The sequence below is a fragment of the Varanus komodoensis genome, unplaced genomic scaffold, assembly GCF_004798865.1.
Source record: "Varanus komodoensis strain SLA01 unplaced genomic scaffold, ASM479886v1 scaffold36, whole genome shotgun sequence".
NCBI lineage: Eukaryota > Metazoa > Chordata > Lepidosauria > Squamata > Varanidae > Varanus > Varanus komodoensis.
The window spans coordinates 4,980,975-4,999,283 of record NW_025335873.1 but is presented as its reverse complement, the minus strand read 5'-3'; the positions used below and the strand labels follow the sequence as shown (position 1 = coordinate 4,999,283).

Genomic DNA, 18,309 nt, shown 5'->3' with positions numbered 1-18,309 from the left:
GGTGCCCTCTGAGTATTTCGGATCACAACTCCCAGCGCTCTTGGCCACTGGCTTTGCTTGGGGTGGCCTATGGAAACTGAAGCCCAAACCATCTGAAGGGCAGATGATCGGCCGAGAAGGCTGGCCAGAGAGACGGCCCTACTTGGCGTCGAATTGGTCCAGAGAGCCCGAACGTGCTGGGCAGGGGGTGGGCTGGGCAGGAGGTGGTCTCGTACATCAAGGGGGCTCTTTGGGCAACACATACTCCCAAGACGGGGAAGCCCTACCCTCCTGGAAGACCCTTTTGATACGGTGCTCCAACCGTATCCCAAGTCAAACCATTCCACAAAAAACCTAAGAACCAGAAATTTAGGGGGTCTGTTTTCTTGGTTATGTTTCAAGTGAAGCCACTGGCTGGGAGGCCAAATCCTGCACTGGAGCTGGTGTCCCAATACTATGGGACGTGCATGCCTTGAGCCTGCTGAGCTCATCCTTCTCTACTGAAGGAGGGCAAAAAGGGCACAATGCAATAGCCCGCCGTCTTCTTGGATTACGTGTCTCACCTTCCATTCTCCCTTCTTCTTCACCTTCTTTATCACATCAGCCATAATCTCTGTGAAAAAAGGAGGGGAGGTACAGGTCAGAAACAGAAGTTCTGCAACTTCATGGTCACTTGACATGGTCTCCTTCCAAGCTATGGTAGCCACGTGCCACACTTTGCAAAGGACAGTCCTCTTTCCGAAGAGATGCTCTGCTGGAAAGTCTGTCCAGCCCAAGTCCTGTTGAAGACAAGGCAGCATAGGAGGGTTTCACTGGAGCATAAGCCCAAGGTCACCCATGGAATTGTATTCCCCATCACAGTGCATGGATGAGAAAGCTGGACAGGGAAGAAAATAGATGGGTTTGAAACATGGATCTTTGCAAATCCCCTGGACTGGCAGAGAGACAATCAAGGGGGTCCTAGATCCAATCGAGCCGGAGCTTGCCCTAGAAGTGAAAAGGACAAAACTGAGCCTGTCTTAATTCGGGCACGTCATGAGAAGGCCAGACTCTCTGGAGAAGACTGTGTTGAAGTGGCCACCCTACACTAGAACCAGGCTTTGGCCCAGTTCTCACTCTGAGGCAGCCTGAAATTTATTTGTTTTTATTTATTTAGGAAGCTTCTATGCCGCCCCATTCGCCGAAGCCTCGGGGCGGCTCACAACAATAAATAGCAACAAAGTAACAATATAAAACAATATAATTTGGGGTCTCCAACGTGGTGGCCCACAGAAACCTTCCTTGGTGCCCCTCTAGGCCCCCTGCTCCTCCTGACTCCATTAAAACAAAATTACCAAACTTATTCCTAACGAGGACATTGCCTTCCTGCACAGAAGAGCTCCTGGCGGAGGTGTCCGCATAGGTCAGGGCTGCAATTCCACCTCTGCCTTGTGCTCAGTGTCTTGACCGGGTTGGGGGGGGAGGTGGACGGAGGGAAGCAAGATGAAAACGGGAAGGAGGAATCCGTAGCCCACACCACAAACATGCCCCTGAATCGCTGAGCCAGCCTGAAGTCGGTGCCAACGCAGCAACACTCTCCTCCTCACTCTAATCTGAGACACGCAGGACGGGCACGGGCGCCTCATTTAGAAGCAAGAACAAAGTGGCTCCAGGCGATCTCCTCGTAATCCAAGGCAAATCGCATTTGGCCTCCTCCTTTACGGACAGCTTGCATAAGCGGAGGTGACAGGCAGACACTCGGGCCTCCACAGACGGCATTCCCTCTCCACCTCTGCCTTCCACGTCGGACCGGAGCTGTGTTTGCAGGAGGCCCCAAGGCCGTGGGGTGAATTCCTTACCGGGGACGGGCCAGGACGCTTCCCAGGGCGGCATGGGCATCGCACATCTACTCCAGTGCATGTCAGGAGTTTTTGGGCAGCTCGATGTCTTGCCATCCGCCACCCGACAGAGCAGAATCTTGCACAACTCCTTCCATGTCCACGCACTGGCGCGAATTTGCAACGATTCGGCATTGTGAAAATTTGCACTCCCAGATTCGTACACAACAAATATGCTCATTCGTTTGTCATATTTTCATGTTTTAAGTGATGGGGAAAGTGCATTTTGAATTAATGCGATGCATTTTATGTACTTTTCTATTCATAGACTTGCATAATTCAATGCATTTTCTTTTCAATGACTTGCCTAAAAGGAAAAGGTCACTCTGCAAGTCTACGCAATCTGCACAAACTGAAAAGCTAGTCAGCTGCAGAATCCATGTTTGGGAGTTTTAGGCATTTGAGCTCCTTTGAATCCACTGTGGATCCTTAGTGTTTCTGGGAAGCCCGCAAATTTTAAAGGCAGTCCAAACAATTGTTGCATTTTCTCATATTTCCTCTCATATATCCCCACCAGTACCTCCCGCCCCCCTCCCCCCGGAAAAAAAAATCAACGGAGGCAGAAAAGACAGATTAGCTCCACGTTACCCTGTGATTGCTACTGCTAGGAACTCTCCATCTGGAAGCGCTTCTAATTAAGAAATGACATCTGTTCTTGCAAAATTATGCTCGGAACTGACCCTCTGGAGGTAACAAGGGAAGGAGTTCTCTTAGAATGGTCCATAAGGAAGATTCCAGATTCCAAATGACTCTTGTTCTTTCCAAAGAATCCACATTGGTTTTCGATTAATAATATTGCATTGATTGCGACTGAACAAATGTGTTTACTTAAATATTATAATGTTGCTCTCAGTGTTTTATGAGGAGGTGGCAGTGGTGGTCGTGCTGGAGGTCATGGTCATCCTCTTCTTCCTCTTCCTCCTCCGAAGGGTTCCAGAAAACAACACAGGAACACCATAAATACATTTTCCTTCTGCCAATGCTGCCTTGAGAATCATTCCAGATCATTCTGAAAGCAAGCATTGTGTCAGAGGAGGTCAAGGAAGTCTGTCCTGCAAGAGTGACCCTTCCACCATGGTTTTGAAGCCACCGCAGCTGCTATCTGCCCTCCCAAAATTTTCATCTCAGGGCACTTCCGCAAGGCCACCGTGAAGCGCAAGGCAATTTGGTATCGCTTTGGAACGCTTCCAGTTGTTTTCTTTCAGCAAGCACCTTCTGGGACAAAAGGAGGAAACCCTTCCCCTCCGCCTCACAGGGGGAGTGCTGGGCACTTCCAGGAACTTCTCAACAGAAGTATTCTGCTTGCTTCATCAAGCTCAGAGAGAGACAGAGAGGGAGAGGGAGAGGGAGAGGGAGAGGGAGAGGGAGATCACGCACTGGAGCGGGTACAGCCCTGCCTGGCAACCAAAACCACAGGCTTACATCAACTTCCTTTCCTCTGGTCATGGCCTGCACTATGAGGTTGCAGGAAAGACCAGGCCTCTTCTGCTTACAGGTGGACATCCACACCCTACTTTTCCCACATATGTGTAAAGGTCTCCTTGTGAGCAAAGCAAACATCAGGAAACATGGAAACAGAGCGAGTCAGAAGGGGTCTCCCGGGTCATCTAGTCTGACCCCTGGCTCCAGTCGGCTCCGCTCACGACATGCCCACCATGTGGACATCCAGCCTATCCTTGAACACCTGCACCGATGGGGCCTCAACGACCTCTCGTGGAAGCCCATTCCACACCCTCGGGGCCCTAACCATCAGGAAGTGCTTCCTGGCATCCAGCCTGAACCTTGGTTCCTTGAGAAATTGCCAGCTTCTTCAGGGCCAAACACCAGCAGCTTGGAGGACTCAACCAGGACTCCACCACCAGTGGGATCTTTCTAGCCACCTAGAGCAAAGAAGTATCACACACTGCCTCTGTAGGTGGCCCCGCTCTGCTGCAGCAACTCTCCTGCCTTGAGAGGGTGCCTGGAGCTATCCAGAAATGGTTGGTTTACAGCTCTCCCAAGAGCTGGTCTGCCTGTGGAAAGGATCCCCGGCTTGGCGAGATTGCACGGGCTTTGTATTCAGGTCACAGGTTCAGTATTTGGCATCTCTAGGTGAAGGCACTAGATGAAGGAGAGGATTTGGCTCCCAGAGAGCCCCTACCAGGAGTTGACAATACTGAACTTGAAAGACAGTGTGGCCTTGGGCAAGACAAGGGTGGCCAGAAGGTCCACAAGGTTTGGACTTCAAGAATCAGAAGCCCCTGACAGCATGGACAGGGGTCCTGCTTCCTGTTCCCCCTTCCCCCCGGCCAAAGTCTTCCCCAGGCAGGTCTGCGGCTCTACAGCTGTCAAGACCCCAAGTCAAGTTGGACAGAACTTCTGGAAGGCACCTCCAGGTTGGGAAGGCTACTCAACAACAGGTGGGTTGGATGAAAAGGCTTAACGGAACTACACACAGTGAGAGAATTGTGTGCATCCTTAAACACTTGATACACACAAGATTATTCCTTCATGCCATTGGGCATTTCCGCCGCACCTCAGATCCTGGGAATGGGGAGCTCCTTCTTGGGGTGTGGGAACCGCTTCCCCGAAAGAAAAGTCTTTCATCCGGCGCACAGACAGACAGACCCCGATATGGAGTCACTACCTTGCCTTCTTGGCCGGGGTTCTGGTTGCAGTTTCAGCCTTGCCTTATCCTGCCAGATCATTCCCGACACCAAGCCGATCAGTGCTGGGCGAGTGCCAGAGTCCACAGGCGAGCCAAGCTGGAGCTGCTCTCTCGGTGGAAAAGGTGGTGATCTGCCTGGTTTCCTGGGATGGCAGGTTGCTAGCAGGGAACTGGGGGACAGATGGCTCAGTCGGGCAGGTAGCGCCTCTCCGATCTTGGTTCCTGAGCCAGGAGCGAGCAACGCTCTTGTCCTACAAAGCCTCCATGCAGCCAGGAAGGACAAAGTCACCTTACCCAGAGCACTTGGCCGCTACCAGACCAATGGCGCAATGTGAGGCCTTCCGGGAGGAGCTGCTCTCCCAATTCTGCATGGCAGCCACCCGCTACTTGGGGCAATTTGACGGTCTTCCCCCCACACCTGGGCAAGGAGCAGGAGAGAGAGAGCTCTCTTTACCCTGAAGCAAGGCCAGTGTGGCTTCTCCTCACTGAGGAAGGAAAGCCAGGAGAAGAGCCTCACAGGGACAGTCGGGGGTTCATTAAACCCCCCTCTCCTGGCCCCATTTGGGCAGGAGAGGGGGCCACACAGGTCTTTTTGCGATTCAGGGAGAAGCTCCCACATGGCGGGAGAAAAGAGCCGACCTGAAGGATTTCCATCCAGACCCAAAAGCCTGGCCCTGCGCATCACCTTCGTCATCCTTCTCTATTCCGGGGTGCCACATCACTGATCTGCAAGGGCAGGTCACTTCGGGCCTGTCCCATTTCCCATCTTCCTCACCATGGACTATGCTTGCTAGAGGCGATGAGGACAGCAGGCCAAACCAGCCAGGGGACCACAAGCCGAAGCTCTCTGGGCAATGCACAGCATGTTCGGTCTCCCATCCAGATGTCAACCAGGCCAGACCCTGCTTAGCTTCCAAGATGAGGCAGAATCAGGCACTCGAATGCCACTGAGAATCGAGAGGCCACTGTCCCGCATGGCATTTCTTCCCCGCTGGGGGTCCCTCTTCCATACTGTCGCCTGGACAAGCCCCCTCATCTCAGAGCAAGTAAGTCGAGGGGCTCCAAGAAGCAGGTAATGGTATGCCCTCCCAAGACCCCTCTACTTCCTGCAGTCCATTGGCTGCAAAAGGCAAAGTGAGAATTATACTTCATCCGACTCAGAGCAGCAAGAGCGCTTGCTAATTCTGCAAGACATGCATCTTGCAGATGTTAAGAGCCGGTGTCAAGTGGTTGTGAGAAGGCTGGACCTGCGCGATCCGGGTCCTGGTCCCCACTCAGCCCTGAAGCCGCCTGTGCAACTTTGGGCCAGTCACTTACTCTCAGCTGAACCCACTTCACAGGGTGGTCGTTTGAGGCTAACACGGAGCAGAGGATGCGAAAGCCACCTTGGGTTCCTCACAAGAGGATATAAATGCAATGCAATTCTTATTTTTAACCATAATAATACCGGCGCACTTTGGCTACCCGCCAACCCCAATCTTCACTACCAATGACCAGGGACTGCAGCTGTTTCAGTCCCAAACATCTGATAGTTTTAGGGGAACCCTACAAGTTATGACAGATAGGAGAGTAGCGGAACAGGCAGGGTGGCTGTGAAACAGCCCCATCCGGGGTGCTTCAGGGCTTCCTGGCAACAGGTTGACTTGATTGCCAGAGGGAGACGCACCAAACACTGGGACACCACGAAACTGCACAGCTGGAAGGGGCCTTAGAGGCCATCCCTTGCAACCAGATGCTCGGATTCCACTCGATTCAAGCGGGGCTTGGGACAAAGTACTCGTTTAGTCTCTTCCTCCTCTTCAAGAACGAACCCTCCGCAAGAGACCAGAGCCTTAGGGACAGACCAGAGCCAAGGCAAAGATGCAGAATGGAGCGGGGAAGAGAGAAAGCCTCCGCGCGTGGCAGAGGGCAGGGTGTAGATCCGATTCCTCTGCAGCAAATATGATCTGGCCCCGTCGGCCATCTCCCTCCTCGCAGAGCTGCTAATCCTCCAGGCTGCACTGCAGTGCTCAAAGCCTTTCTTTGCCTTGCGCTCAGAAGTGCTTCACGAAATACCAGACGGGGGTGAGGGATGCTGCACGGGGATGCGAAGGGACTGCTTGCTGAAACCGGAAGGGGGGTCCTTGCTACGCCCAGCAGACAGGCACAGATAGGGGAGGCGAGGGCCAGTGGAAGAAAGATCCTTCCTTCCAGCAACTATTACTTTTAATGCAAAAGCAGCTCCCCAACACACGCATTTAAAAACCAGGAGTGCAGACTCTGCCTCAGAAATGGGAAGAGAACCTCCTTGATCTGAGAAGGGAAAAGAGCCAGAGAGCAACCCCACACAGGCCTGGGACAAACGGGCACAGGGCTGGCACTGCCACTTGGCAGAGTGATACGGCTGTCTTGGGCAGCTGGTGCCATGGGGTGTGGAGCAGGCAGTCCTCATTGAGGACAGCATTCGATCCCGGGGGCCACCACCAAGGAAGCCTTCTCCGTCCAAACTCTGGGGGGATTCCGCAGGGTCACTTTTGCTGAATGCATGGATCTAGAGGAGAAACGCTGTTCAGGAGCTACTATCGTTGCACAAATCATTGTTGCGGGTTTACTTCTGCAGTCCCGAGATGCCTGCCAAAGCTGTACAATTTGTTCAACAAGCCAATGGCTTGAAAAGCAAACCAGAGAAGCAAAGCTCTCGGTCTCTCCTTCCAAGGGAACACAGCCTTGCACAATATGACTCTGTCCAACGAGGGGCACGGCTGCTTGGCACCCAAAGAGACGGCCCTCTTTAGAGAGCAGTCAAGAAGCAAGGCAAGGCTGACTACCAAAAATGAACTTAAGAGGTACTGATCTATGGGGCACCGCATTTCAGACAGCGTAAGGTGGTCAGAGCGTGCTGTGGATCCACAAATTGGGACAGATGCCTTGAGGGAGGGGAATTGAACGGCCAACGGGGTGGGGTGGAGGAGTGATGGCCGACTAACCGGGGGGCGCAGGTCAAATCGCACAGCCCCACACCTCCGTCTGCTGATATGACCCCACGGCTGCTCCACACCCCATGGTGCCCGCTGCAGCCTTTTCCCAATCCAGGGTGGGCTTGAGGGGGTGTTGTTCCCCCCACGTTAAAAGTCCGCTAGCCCCAGCAACACCGAGCGGGGCTTATTCTGCCGTGGAGCAAACGCTGCACTCAGCCTCTTTCGATGAGGTTAGGGGACTGCCCAGATCCTCTTGCTGAACGCACCAACCCACCTCTGGGGGTGGAGCATGGGTGCTTGCTAAGAACCCAGAAGAGCTGTGCCAGGCAGCCCAGGGAGCCAAGGTCCAAGCCGCTGCCCACAGGAGCCCCCAGGCAGGAGAGGCGTCCAGCAGCACTCTCACGCCCATGCTCCCCAGCAACAAGCACACTGCCTCTGCCAGGCCCGGTGTGGCCATTCAGACTGCTAGCCACATCTTTTTAATTTACCTGACTGCCATCCAGCCACCGGTCCCTCGTTCCTTCTGTTTCTAATATTCATCCACAAGGGCTGTTACTTGCGTGGGAAAACTCCCAGCTAGGTCAACGAGACAGTGACAGGGTCAGGGGAACCCCTGTGATTTTGCAAATAACAAACATCCTTCTTCGGCCATTGTGTTTCATCCCACCTTTCTTCCTCTTGCAAGAACGCCAAAGTGGCTTACACCATTCTCCCCCACTCCGTGTGTTTACTCACAACAACCTTGCGAGGTAGGTTGGGCTGAGAGTTTTTGACTAGGTCCCGTGAGCTGTCACAGGTGAGTGGGGACTAGAATTTGGGTCTCTCAGTCCAAAACTGGCCCTGTTTTGGGGAGAGATTTTACTTCATTTACAAAATTTCCATCCCACCCCATCGCCAAGCCATCCTAGCTGGTTTACAAAGCTTAAAAGCTTAAAATACAATATAAACCACATGTGGATAAAAATACATAAACGCACAACAGAGAGAATGAGAGATGCATCAAAAACTAGTTTAAGCAATCTCCAGCAAGGAAAGAAATTATGTTAAAACTCATCCTATGCTGCCAAATATCTGAGAGAAGAGGTTGGTGGCCAGCATTGAAAGAGAGGAAATAGCCGCGTTCCCGAGACAAAACATCAGGAAGCAACAGTTGGGAGAAGGCATCTGACAGCCAGGACCCTCCAAGCTTCCATGTAGCTTGAAGGGCCTGATCATGCCTCATCTGGGAAGCTAAGCAGGGTCAGGCCTGGTTGGAATCTGGATGGGGGACTTCAATGTTGTGAACCACCCAGAGAGCTTCGGCTATGGGTGGCATAGAAATATAATTAATAAGATAAACATGGGCTGTGGTTAAAAGATCTCTGTGGAGCGTTTGCAAAACCACATAAGTTTTGCAACAGGATAGACACTGGCAAGAGAGAAAGGAAGTACCCTGACAGAAGTGTGACCAAGAAGCTGCCTCAGTGAACCAGACCAACCCAAAACTACTCCAAAGCCGAGCTGTGGCCATCTTCGTCCCAACATTACACCCTGCCTACTTCCAGGGACCACCCTAGCGGCAAGAAACAGGATCATGCCACTGTAGTACTCCACGCTCCCCATCTGGTTGTGGATTCCAACTCCCATGAGCCTCAGCCAGCAGGGCCACTGACTCCTCAGGAATGGCAAGAGCTAGAATGCAAACATCTGAAAAGCAGGGGGAATTGCATGGGAAAACTCCCCCATGTTGGGGAACTCTTGGAATTCTGCTTTTTCAAGCAGCAACTGCAGGTGAGTCTCTCCTGGATTAGGACCACAGGAAGCCCTCGGGACACTTTCCTATTAAATAGCCCACCCCTGCACCTATTCCTACAATACCTTTGTGGTGGCAAGGTGAACAGGCCGGGACGCATTCTTGCAAACGCTGCGGCAGCGCTAATTGTCAAGAGGGCAACGAGAACCTTGCTTCCACCAGTGGGAGAGTCTCCACAGTGACGCTTTGTTGGGATCAGCCTTGAAAGGGCAACGGAGCAAGCCCCGCTTCGCATGACGCAGCACTGACGAGGGCCTTTGACGGCTTTAATTGGAGATGGGGCAGATTTATTGCAAAGGACCGGGAAGGAAAGTCATCCGCCTGGGGTGTCTGCATAGCTAACAGAACCCAGGCCTGAGCCTTTGGGATAAATCCGATTATGGCCATCAACAAAGGCACTAGAATCCTTCCGCTAATCATAGAATAGTCAAGTTGGAAGGGCTCATGGAGGCCATCCAGTCCAGCCCCTGCTGTTGCAGGACACCACGTCACACCACCCCACTCAGAAGGCTGCCCAGGTTCTTCTTGAATGTCTCTAGTGTGGGAGAGACCACCACCTCTCAGGCAGCTCTCTGGGCAGGTGAGCACAATTAAGGTTGCAATCCTATCGTTCTGCTTTCTGGGGAATAAGCCCCACCTAGTGGAGTATACTGTGACCTGGTAAGCTTTACGGCCGAGGACCAGCTTGAACCTGGGTCTGCCTTGACCAAAGGGGGGGATGGCAGCTCTACCCACCTGCCCCCTTGGGTCCACCGTTTGGTCCAAGAAAAGCAGACTCTCCGGAGAAGGCGGTCATGGAATCACAGAACAGTCGAGTTGGAAGGGGCCATGAAGGGCATCTAGTCCAACCCCTGCTGTTGCAGGACCCCATGTTACCCCGTCCCACTCAGGTGGCTCTCTGGGTTCTTTCTGAAGGTCTCCAGTGTGGGAGAGCCCACACTGGAAGGAGCAGCTAAGAGGCTGTGAAATGTTTTTGGGGTGCTGATGGCTTATTCCCCAATACTAGAGAACCTGTGGCCCTCCAGATGTTGCTGGACCACATCTCCCAGCATTCCTAAGCACTGGCCATGCTGGTGGCAGGAGATGACGGGGGTGAAGTCATCTGAGAGGCAGTGTGGTGTAGTGGTTAAGGGCATGGGACAGGGACTCAGACAACCTGGGTTCTAGTCCCTGCTCAGCCATGGAGCCAACCGGGTGACGCTGGGCCAGTCACGGTCTCTCAGCCCAACCTACCTCACAGGGTTGTTGTTGTGAGGCTATGACTGAGGAGGAGAATGATGTGAGCTGCCCTGAGTCCTTTGTAAGAAAGGGGCAGGATATAAATCAAATAAACAAACAGATTTAAAATTCTCTGGAGTACAGCAGCCTGGCGAAGGGTGGCTGAAGGATGAAGGACAGGTTTCCCCCACTCCCTTAACACTTGAACCCAGGGCCATGCCATGAAGCTGCCTGGTGGGAGGTGTAGGACCAATCAAAGGAAGGACTACTTCACACGGCGTATAGTTGAGCTGTGGAATGTGCTGCCATGAGAAGCGACGACGGCCGCCAATCTGGATGGCGTTAAAGAGGGATCAGCCAGATACACAAGGGAGGAGGCCACTAGCCCTGCTGGCCACGGGCTATCTCCTTGACCAGGGGAGGTCTGCCTGCATGCACCAGCTACTGAGGAGTGGTCTTGCACCCACCCTGCTGGGGGGATCCTGTGGGCAGCCGGTTTGCCCCCATGTGCATGGAGCTCTGGACTGGCAGACCTTGGGTCTGATCCAGCAAGGCTTCTCTTCTCAGAAGCCTGAGAAATATTTCTGGGAAGGGTGTTGCAGAATCGGGGGTCGCTTCAATCAAAGCACTGATCCTGGTTACCAGCAATGGATAAAAATTCAGGATTGCCTTGGCCTGTTAAAGGGCAGTCTCTGCTATTAAGTTGGGGTCACAGTCTTTAATCTTTAATTCTAAACACATTTTTGGAAAGATAAGCCACTTTTGCTTGAATCAACATATTCTACACTATCACTTCTCTATAAATGGACTGCAGCAGGCAAATGTTTTGCTGTATGTTTTGTTTGGCTCGCTCTTCACCTGGCTGCGTAATGCTGAAAAAGGTCCTATGCGAGGAGCCACAATTAGGCCAAATTTCTGAATTGGCAGCCTGTTCACTTCGTGGAACTACAGAAAAGTGAGTCATTGAGCAGCACCCCCATCACCGTCTTGAGTCAGAATTTTGCTCAGTCTAGCCTCAGTTACCGGGTGACTTTATACAGGAATTGGGCATAGGAACTGCCTTTAAACCCCAGTCTCTTTAGACAACTCACACCTACAGGGGGAGAAAATGCTTCTGAGAATCCTTTTATCTATTTGTAATGCCTTGCTAGAAGAACTCCCTTAAAACAGGGTTTTAAACTCTGCTCCATTTTCACACCATGAAACACCATGCCCTTTTATTCTAAGATTACTTGTTCATACTGAAGAACAATGTCTCCAAACGCAAGCATCTATATTTCCGCACTCACTTATGGACTGGATCCAGACATAGTCATTTAATTTAGACTGATTAAAATCAACGGTACTTAAAGTTGTTCTATCACACTTGATTTCAGTGTGTTTGTTCTGATTATGATTAAATCTGGATCCCAAGTTAAGGTTTCTTTAGCATCCTGTTATACTGTTTGAACACACCGTGCCAAATAATTATGTTTCAACAAACAGAAAGAAACACACGCAAATGCTCTGTTTTCATTCCACTCTCTTCTAATATAAACCTTGCAGCATAAAAAGGATTGGTGGATTCTGCCCCTGCCTTGCAGAAATGGACGGTGCTGGGAAGGATCGCATCTGTTCCCTAGCAGCACCTGAGCTTCTGGAATTGAAAACACATGACATTGGTGCAGGATTGCTGGTCAGCACTCTGGGCAGGTGATTTAGTGGAACAAAGCAGGACACAAATCTAAGAGGATCATTTCTCGTCCCCTGCCCACCCACCGTCAAGTCACACCACTGCACACCAATCCAGCCTCCTCTGACTGCAGCAGAGAGACTGGCGTTGTAACATGGAAGGCACTGCCAGGCATCTGAAATGCATGAAAACAGCCATCGCTTCCCGCTGCAAGCTCTTTTCCAGCTACAGTTTTGTTCCTCCCGTTTCCAGAAAGAAGCCGAGAGAAGGTATTAATCTACTAGGTTTTGTCAAGGGGGAAAACACACTAACAACTCCTTTGGACTGCACCTCCTTTGAAATACGGCTTATCAGAGATTGTTGGAGAGCAAGGGGATTTAAAGAAGCCATAGCAACAACCCTTTGTGAAAAGTAGCTTACCATCGCAACTATTTAGACATGCACCTAAAATAAATTAAAATACACCGTTTCATTCTGCAACTGTGAGGATGCGATACTTTCACTGGATCTGTAAACACATTGCAAGAATATAGCCAAAGCCTTGATTTCCTCAGAAAAAATCCAAAACATTTTGCAAGCTGAACAAGACCATTCCCCATCTCCACACAAACATTCATCCCTTGCCGAATATACTTTTAATTGCATACATCAAACCCCAAAGCTGATAGCCGAAAATAGCATCTCAGTTCCGTGTGCAAAGCCCCCCCCCCCTTTCTTCAATCAGAACAATCACGTATGAAGAAACTGGATTCCCATTTTAGAAAGGGTGGCAGGAGGGAAACTGCTTACGATCGAGAAAAAGATGCAATTGCATGCATCCATTCTAATGTCACCCTGGAGACTTTGGAAGCATCTTGCTCTCCCCACCTCCCAATTTTGTGGCACTTGCTTAATGGTGGAGAGAAAGAAGCCAGACCAGAAGCCAGATATTATTAGAGGTGGGAGGAGAAGGGAAAAAAATAGCAACCAAGATGCTTTGCACCGACACTGCACCAGATCTTTCCCTGTGCTTAATAGTATGGTTGCAAAGGAGATGAGGGGAAAGATATCAAGGAATGGAGTTTTGCAAATAACTGGAAAAAACCCTCATGGAGCAAATAAATCCATCAATCAATCAATCAATCAAAATCTCTCCCTTTGTCCATCAATGTGTAATTTAGATCCTCCATCGAGGTTCGAAATGGCAGGCCTTTCTACATGTTTGTTTGTCTCTCTCAACACCGAGGAATTATAACACACAAGCACCATCTCTCTCTCTCCACTGATCGTTTAAATGTGAGGAGACATATATATGCATATACTGCACCGCTTACAGACTGATGAAAACAGGACAAACGCTAGCTGGATTGTTTTTTTAACCCCCCCCCCCCATTTAAAGGCAGGGGGGGGGGGGGGAAAAAAAAAAACCCCCCCCCCCCCACGCTTGCAGTTCCCCTCCTCCTCCACCCAAACACACTGCAGAAAAATTCCAACAGCAACCCCGCCCCTGCGTGGTCCCCCAAGAAAACACCAGAGAGGCTGAGTTTTCTAAGCGTCATCACTTTTGGAGGGGTGACAGTTCAGGCAAGCTCTCTGCGCGGCTCCGCCGGCCCCCAGCCCCATCCAAAGCCCCCGAGGGCCACTGAATGCCAGCTAAATTCTCTTCTCTTCTATATTTCTTCTTTTCATTTTCCCCTGCCGGGACCTGCCGCCACCAGCCCTCTTCCATTGCATGAGCCGTAAACAGATATGCTCGGCGACCCCAGCGATAAATGACTGTTTCCCGGCCGCTGCGGGGCTTGGTGCCTTTCCTGAGAGAGGAGAGGGCAGTTTCTTTCCCTCAGCAGGAGGTCCTAACACCCCCCGCTTCCCCTCACCCCGCCCGGGCACTCTTTGCAGACCCCCTTCCCCTCTGCAACCGCCACCTCGCCCTTTCAAGCTAGAACCCGAGAGCATTCTTGCAATGCAAGTTGGGGGGGAGCCCACGGGGAGGGGGGGAGCCCCTGCTCCCCACACCAAAGGCGCGCGGGTGGGGTGGGGTGGGGGGGCAAAGCGGGAAGGGGGCGCAGGCTTACTCTCTCCCACCACCGCTTTCAGGCCGGCGGGCGGCATGGTGCTCCGGCGGCGGGGGCGCGGGGCGGCGCGGGTCTCCTCGCCCCCGGCGGCGGCGGCTGCTGCACGGCTCGGGTCCGCGCACACTGCGCCCGGCGCCGCTGCTCAGCTGACTGCGGGCGGGGGGGGGGGGGGGGGGGGGGGGGGCGGCGCGGGCAGGGCGTGGCCGGATTGTGATGCTGGTGCTGATGCTGCCGCCGGGGGAGCCGCGGTGACGTCACGCGCGGGCCGGCCAATCCGCGCGCCGCCTGCCCAGCATCCGCCGCCGGGCCCGCCGCTCTGCCCACGGGCGGCTCCTCGAAGGGGAGGAGCGCCCGCCCGCCCGCAAGGCAGTTCCGAAGAGAGCGAGCGAGCCCCTCCCTGCTCGCATCTTGTCTGTGGGTTGAAGTCCCTCCGAGGGCTCTAGCCCTCGCAAGGACCCCCAAGCCTTTGCAGATGGGGATGCCAGTTCCCATGAGCCCCAGCTAGCGTGGCCAGCGGGAAGGCCAGGAGGCTTCTCTTCCTCCTTAAGGGATTTCCTCGCCCTTCTTCTGCTGAGAAAGGCAGAAGCAGCCCTGGGAAGGCACAAAGGGGAGGCCAAGAGAACGAGGCAGTGCGTTTGTTTTTTAACAATACATGCACAACCCATCTTTCTTCTTCTTGTGAGGAACCCAGGATGGCCTACAACGTTCCCCTCCTCTCCATCTAATCCTTTCCAAAACTACCTTGTGGGTCCAATCACCCAGTAAGAACCTGGAACTCGCGAGTCCAACATTTAGCCCCATCTGGATTTATTTCAAACTTGGACGTTTTGCTTCATTTTGTTCACTAGAACAAAACAAAACAAAAAACACACAACTAGATCCTGGGGCAAAAGACACACTCTAAAAGAGATTTCCAGATAGCTTCTATAAACAAAACAATTGGTCTTTGCATTACTACAAATTCTGAGTTCAGGAATTGTTCTGGGAACTCAGTCCTTCCAAGGACAATTCTGCTTGTGGTTACCTCCTCCTCAGCAGCCTTCTTCAATTTGGTAGGATAATTTACGATGCTGAGAATAATATTTTGCCACTGCTGTTGTGAAAGCATTAGAAATCCTTGTCAATCTAATTAAATCACCCAGAAATCATCTGCTGGCATATCCAGCTCTACCTTCTGCCCAGGCCTCTCTGGTAGGGATAAGACAGCTTAGCAACAACCAAGAAACAACTCTGTATGCTTCTCTCCAAGAAAGGCAGAAACCCAGATGAATGAATGACACATGAAGAAAATACATCTATCAGCTCACGGTCGAATTCCTCATTTATATTCAGGTTTCCAGAGAGGTAGCAGCATTAGTCACTTATGGCAAAAACACAGAAACAGAACCAGTCAGAAGGGGCCTCCCGGGCCATCCAGTCTGACCCCCGGCTCCAGCCAGCTCCGCTCACGACATGCCCACCATGTGCATGTCCAGCCTATCCTTGAACACCCGCACCGATGGGGCCTCAACCACCTCCCGGGGAAGCCCCTTCCACACCCTCGGGATCCTGACTGTCAGGAAGTGCTTCCTGGCATCCAAATTGAACCTGGGTTCCCTGAGCTTGGCTCCATTGGAGCACATCCTGCCTTCCTCTGCAGGGGAGAACAGGTCTCTACCCACCTCCATGTGACGCCCCCTCACATACCTGTGTGTCGCCAACAGATCCCCTCTGAGTGTCCTCAGTTCCCTGCAGTTCCAGTTCCCTGCAGCCTTAAAGCCTGGTGTCCTAATTATGACCTGAGCTTTCCTGGGCTCTGTACCTTTGCAAGTGAGCTGCATCTGTTGTAATAACTGTTCAACTTTAAAGATGTCACAAGACTCTTCCCTGTTCCTACCAAACCATGGATTCCGCCTTCCACTTATGTTCAAAGCAGAAATACAGAGAAGTTTCAACAAGGCCCTGTGAGCAGACTGGCCTCTCTTGAGCACCACAATAGACATAAACAGTGGAGAAACTTGACCTGGACCCTGGGCCAAATGTTCAGGGCCCCCACCTGACCACCCAGAGAGCAGTGGGTAATTGGAGCACAGGTAAGCCAGGTGGTTCCCACCAGGGCTGAAGTTGCTCAGTGTAGCAACTTTAAACATTTTGGACCTGGGGAGCAATTGGCTGGGAATATACCTAATTAGAGATGTTCTTTCTATCATTTTTACATTTAAGGCATATTTCACTTTTTCTGTAATGCATTAATAAAAGGGAAGGGTATCAAACCCTCATGTGATTCAATGCAATTTTGGATGAAGAAAGATCATCCTGAAAGAGGGGAAACATAGAAGAAGTAAAGGAGAAGAAGAGTATTTATGAATATGAATAAATAGCTACCATGTAAGCAAAGGTTCCATTGCGGGATGTACTTTTTGAATTTAGCATCAAACAAACTATTAAGTTTCCTGACTGATTTGATGAACTAACTCATTTGTATTGTGAGTTTTTTTATCTTTCTGATTTTTGTTGTTATGAATGTGGCTTTTTTGTATTGTATTGTTATTACTTAACTTTTTTAAAAAACACCCTTTTCTCTAATGATATGATCCAAGTAAAGGATCCATAAAAGCAAACTGGTTGGCCTAGATCGAATCAAGCCAGAACTTTTCCAGGAAGCAAAGGTGACAAACTGAGTCTGTTGAAATGTGGGCACATCAAGAGAAGACAAGGCTCACTGAAGAAGACAATCTTGCCAGGGAAAGTCAAATGCCGAAGAGGAGGATCGTCAGCTTGGAGGTGGATCAATTCCGTAAAGGTAGAGCTCATCGAAAGTGAGTGAGGCTGGGAAGGACAGGACATTGGGGCAAGCTCTCGTTCACCGAGTCAGAGATGACTTTGTAGCACATCCCAAGAGCAAATGGCCCGTACATGCGCCATGGTGTGCAAAGCAGGGATCAAAGCTTTCTGCATTTTTCTCCCTGTTCCATGCTAATTAGCCCCTTTAATTCCATTGATCAGGCCATGAGAGTTACGGTTATTCTGGCCAAAACAGCACCAACAGCTCACAAAAGGGAGGCGTAAGTAGGAGTTTGGAACACTGTGTTTTGCAGAAGTACAAAATATATTTGATGACTCACCTTATTAACTCACCTTATTAATTCCTGAGTCGGCTGGACACCACAACATCTCTTTGATAAGGGCTTAATGAAATCAGCCCCCGGTCAGAGGCAGGAGGCTGCTAATGCTTCTTATCTTCATACGTTTCAGCAATGCCCAGTGGAAGCAACCTTTGGGGAGGAGGTAATATTTGAAGTAAATCTTGTGATGGAAAGTTACTTATATTCAGTGATAGACATCTTTGTCTTAACGACTTGCTTACCCCCTGGAATTCATGCAAGATAAATGGATTTTCTGCGCCCTTTTGATAGCTAGTCACAGGATGTTGAAGGAATGTTTCAGGTAGGAACCAAAAACCTGTGCAGGCAGCAAACAGAAACAGAGAAACAGAGCGAGTCAGACAGGGTCCCCCGGGCCATCTAGTCTGACCCCCGGCTCCAGCCGGCTCCGCTCACGACATGCCCACCATGTGCATGTCCAGCCTATACTTGAACACCCGCACCGATGGGGCCTCAACTGCCTCCCGAGGAAGCCCATCCCACACCCGTGGGGTCCTGACTGTCAGAACAGTCAGGCTGGGAATCTGAACAGAAGGTCTCCACGCTGCAACATGTTGTTGCGAATCCAGCTGCTCTGTTATATTCTGTCCATGATTTCCTGCTGCATCAGCCCTTACGGGGAATTGCAATATAGTTATTATTTATGTATTTATTTATTTAGTAAACTTCTATGCTGCCCCATTCGCCAAAGCCTCGGGGCGGCTCACAACAATAAATAAATACATATAATCATATAAAAACAATATAAAAGCTTCATTTCCTGAAAGTCTCTGTGTGTGCATGCTATATGTACTAAGGGCATGGATGTAGTTGTACATTTGTGTATACCTAGTCAGGGGCATCCAGTGACCCCAAACACACCCATCCTCACCACCCAAAACACTTGAACATGCAATATATGTATATTGTGGAAAGGCTATGTGTCAAAACTCGGTATTATTCAGTCTAACCTAAGCACCACCTTCTAGTG

At 51.1% G+C, this 18,309-nt stretch overlaps 1 protein-coding gene across 4 annotated transcripts in view; it reads right to left on the bottom strand.

Moving 5' to 3' along the window:
• Positions 1-18,309, bottom strand: part of LOC123028217 (syntaxin-binding protein 1) — a 67,984-nt gene that overhangs the window by 48,415 nt on the left and 1,260 nt on the right. For 2 of the 4 annotated variants that reach the window (XR_006415632.1, XM_044439772.1), the window contains exons 1-2: positions 14,197-14,322; positions 543-592 (exon numbers count right to left, since the gene is read on the bottom strand). Coding sequence is in view for 3 of the 4 variants with exons in the window: in XM_044439772.1 (XP_044295707.1) it covers positions 543-592; positions 14,197-14,233 (87 nt within the window). In the remaining variant the exon portion in view is untranslated. Of the gene's footprint in view, positions 1-542; positions 593-14,196; positions 14,323-17,300; positions 17,451-18,309 lie in introns of those variants that run through there. The other 2 variants (XM_044439774.1, XM_044439773.1) reach the window with 2 other exon arrangements.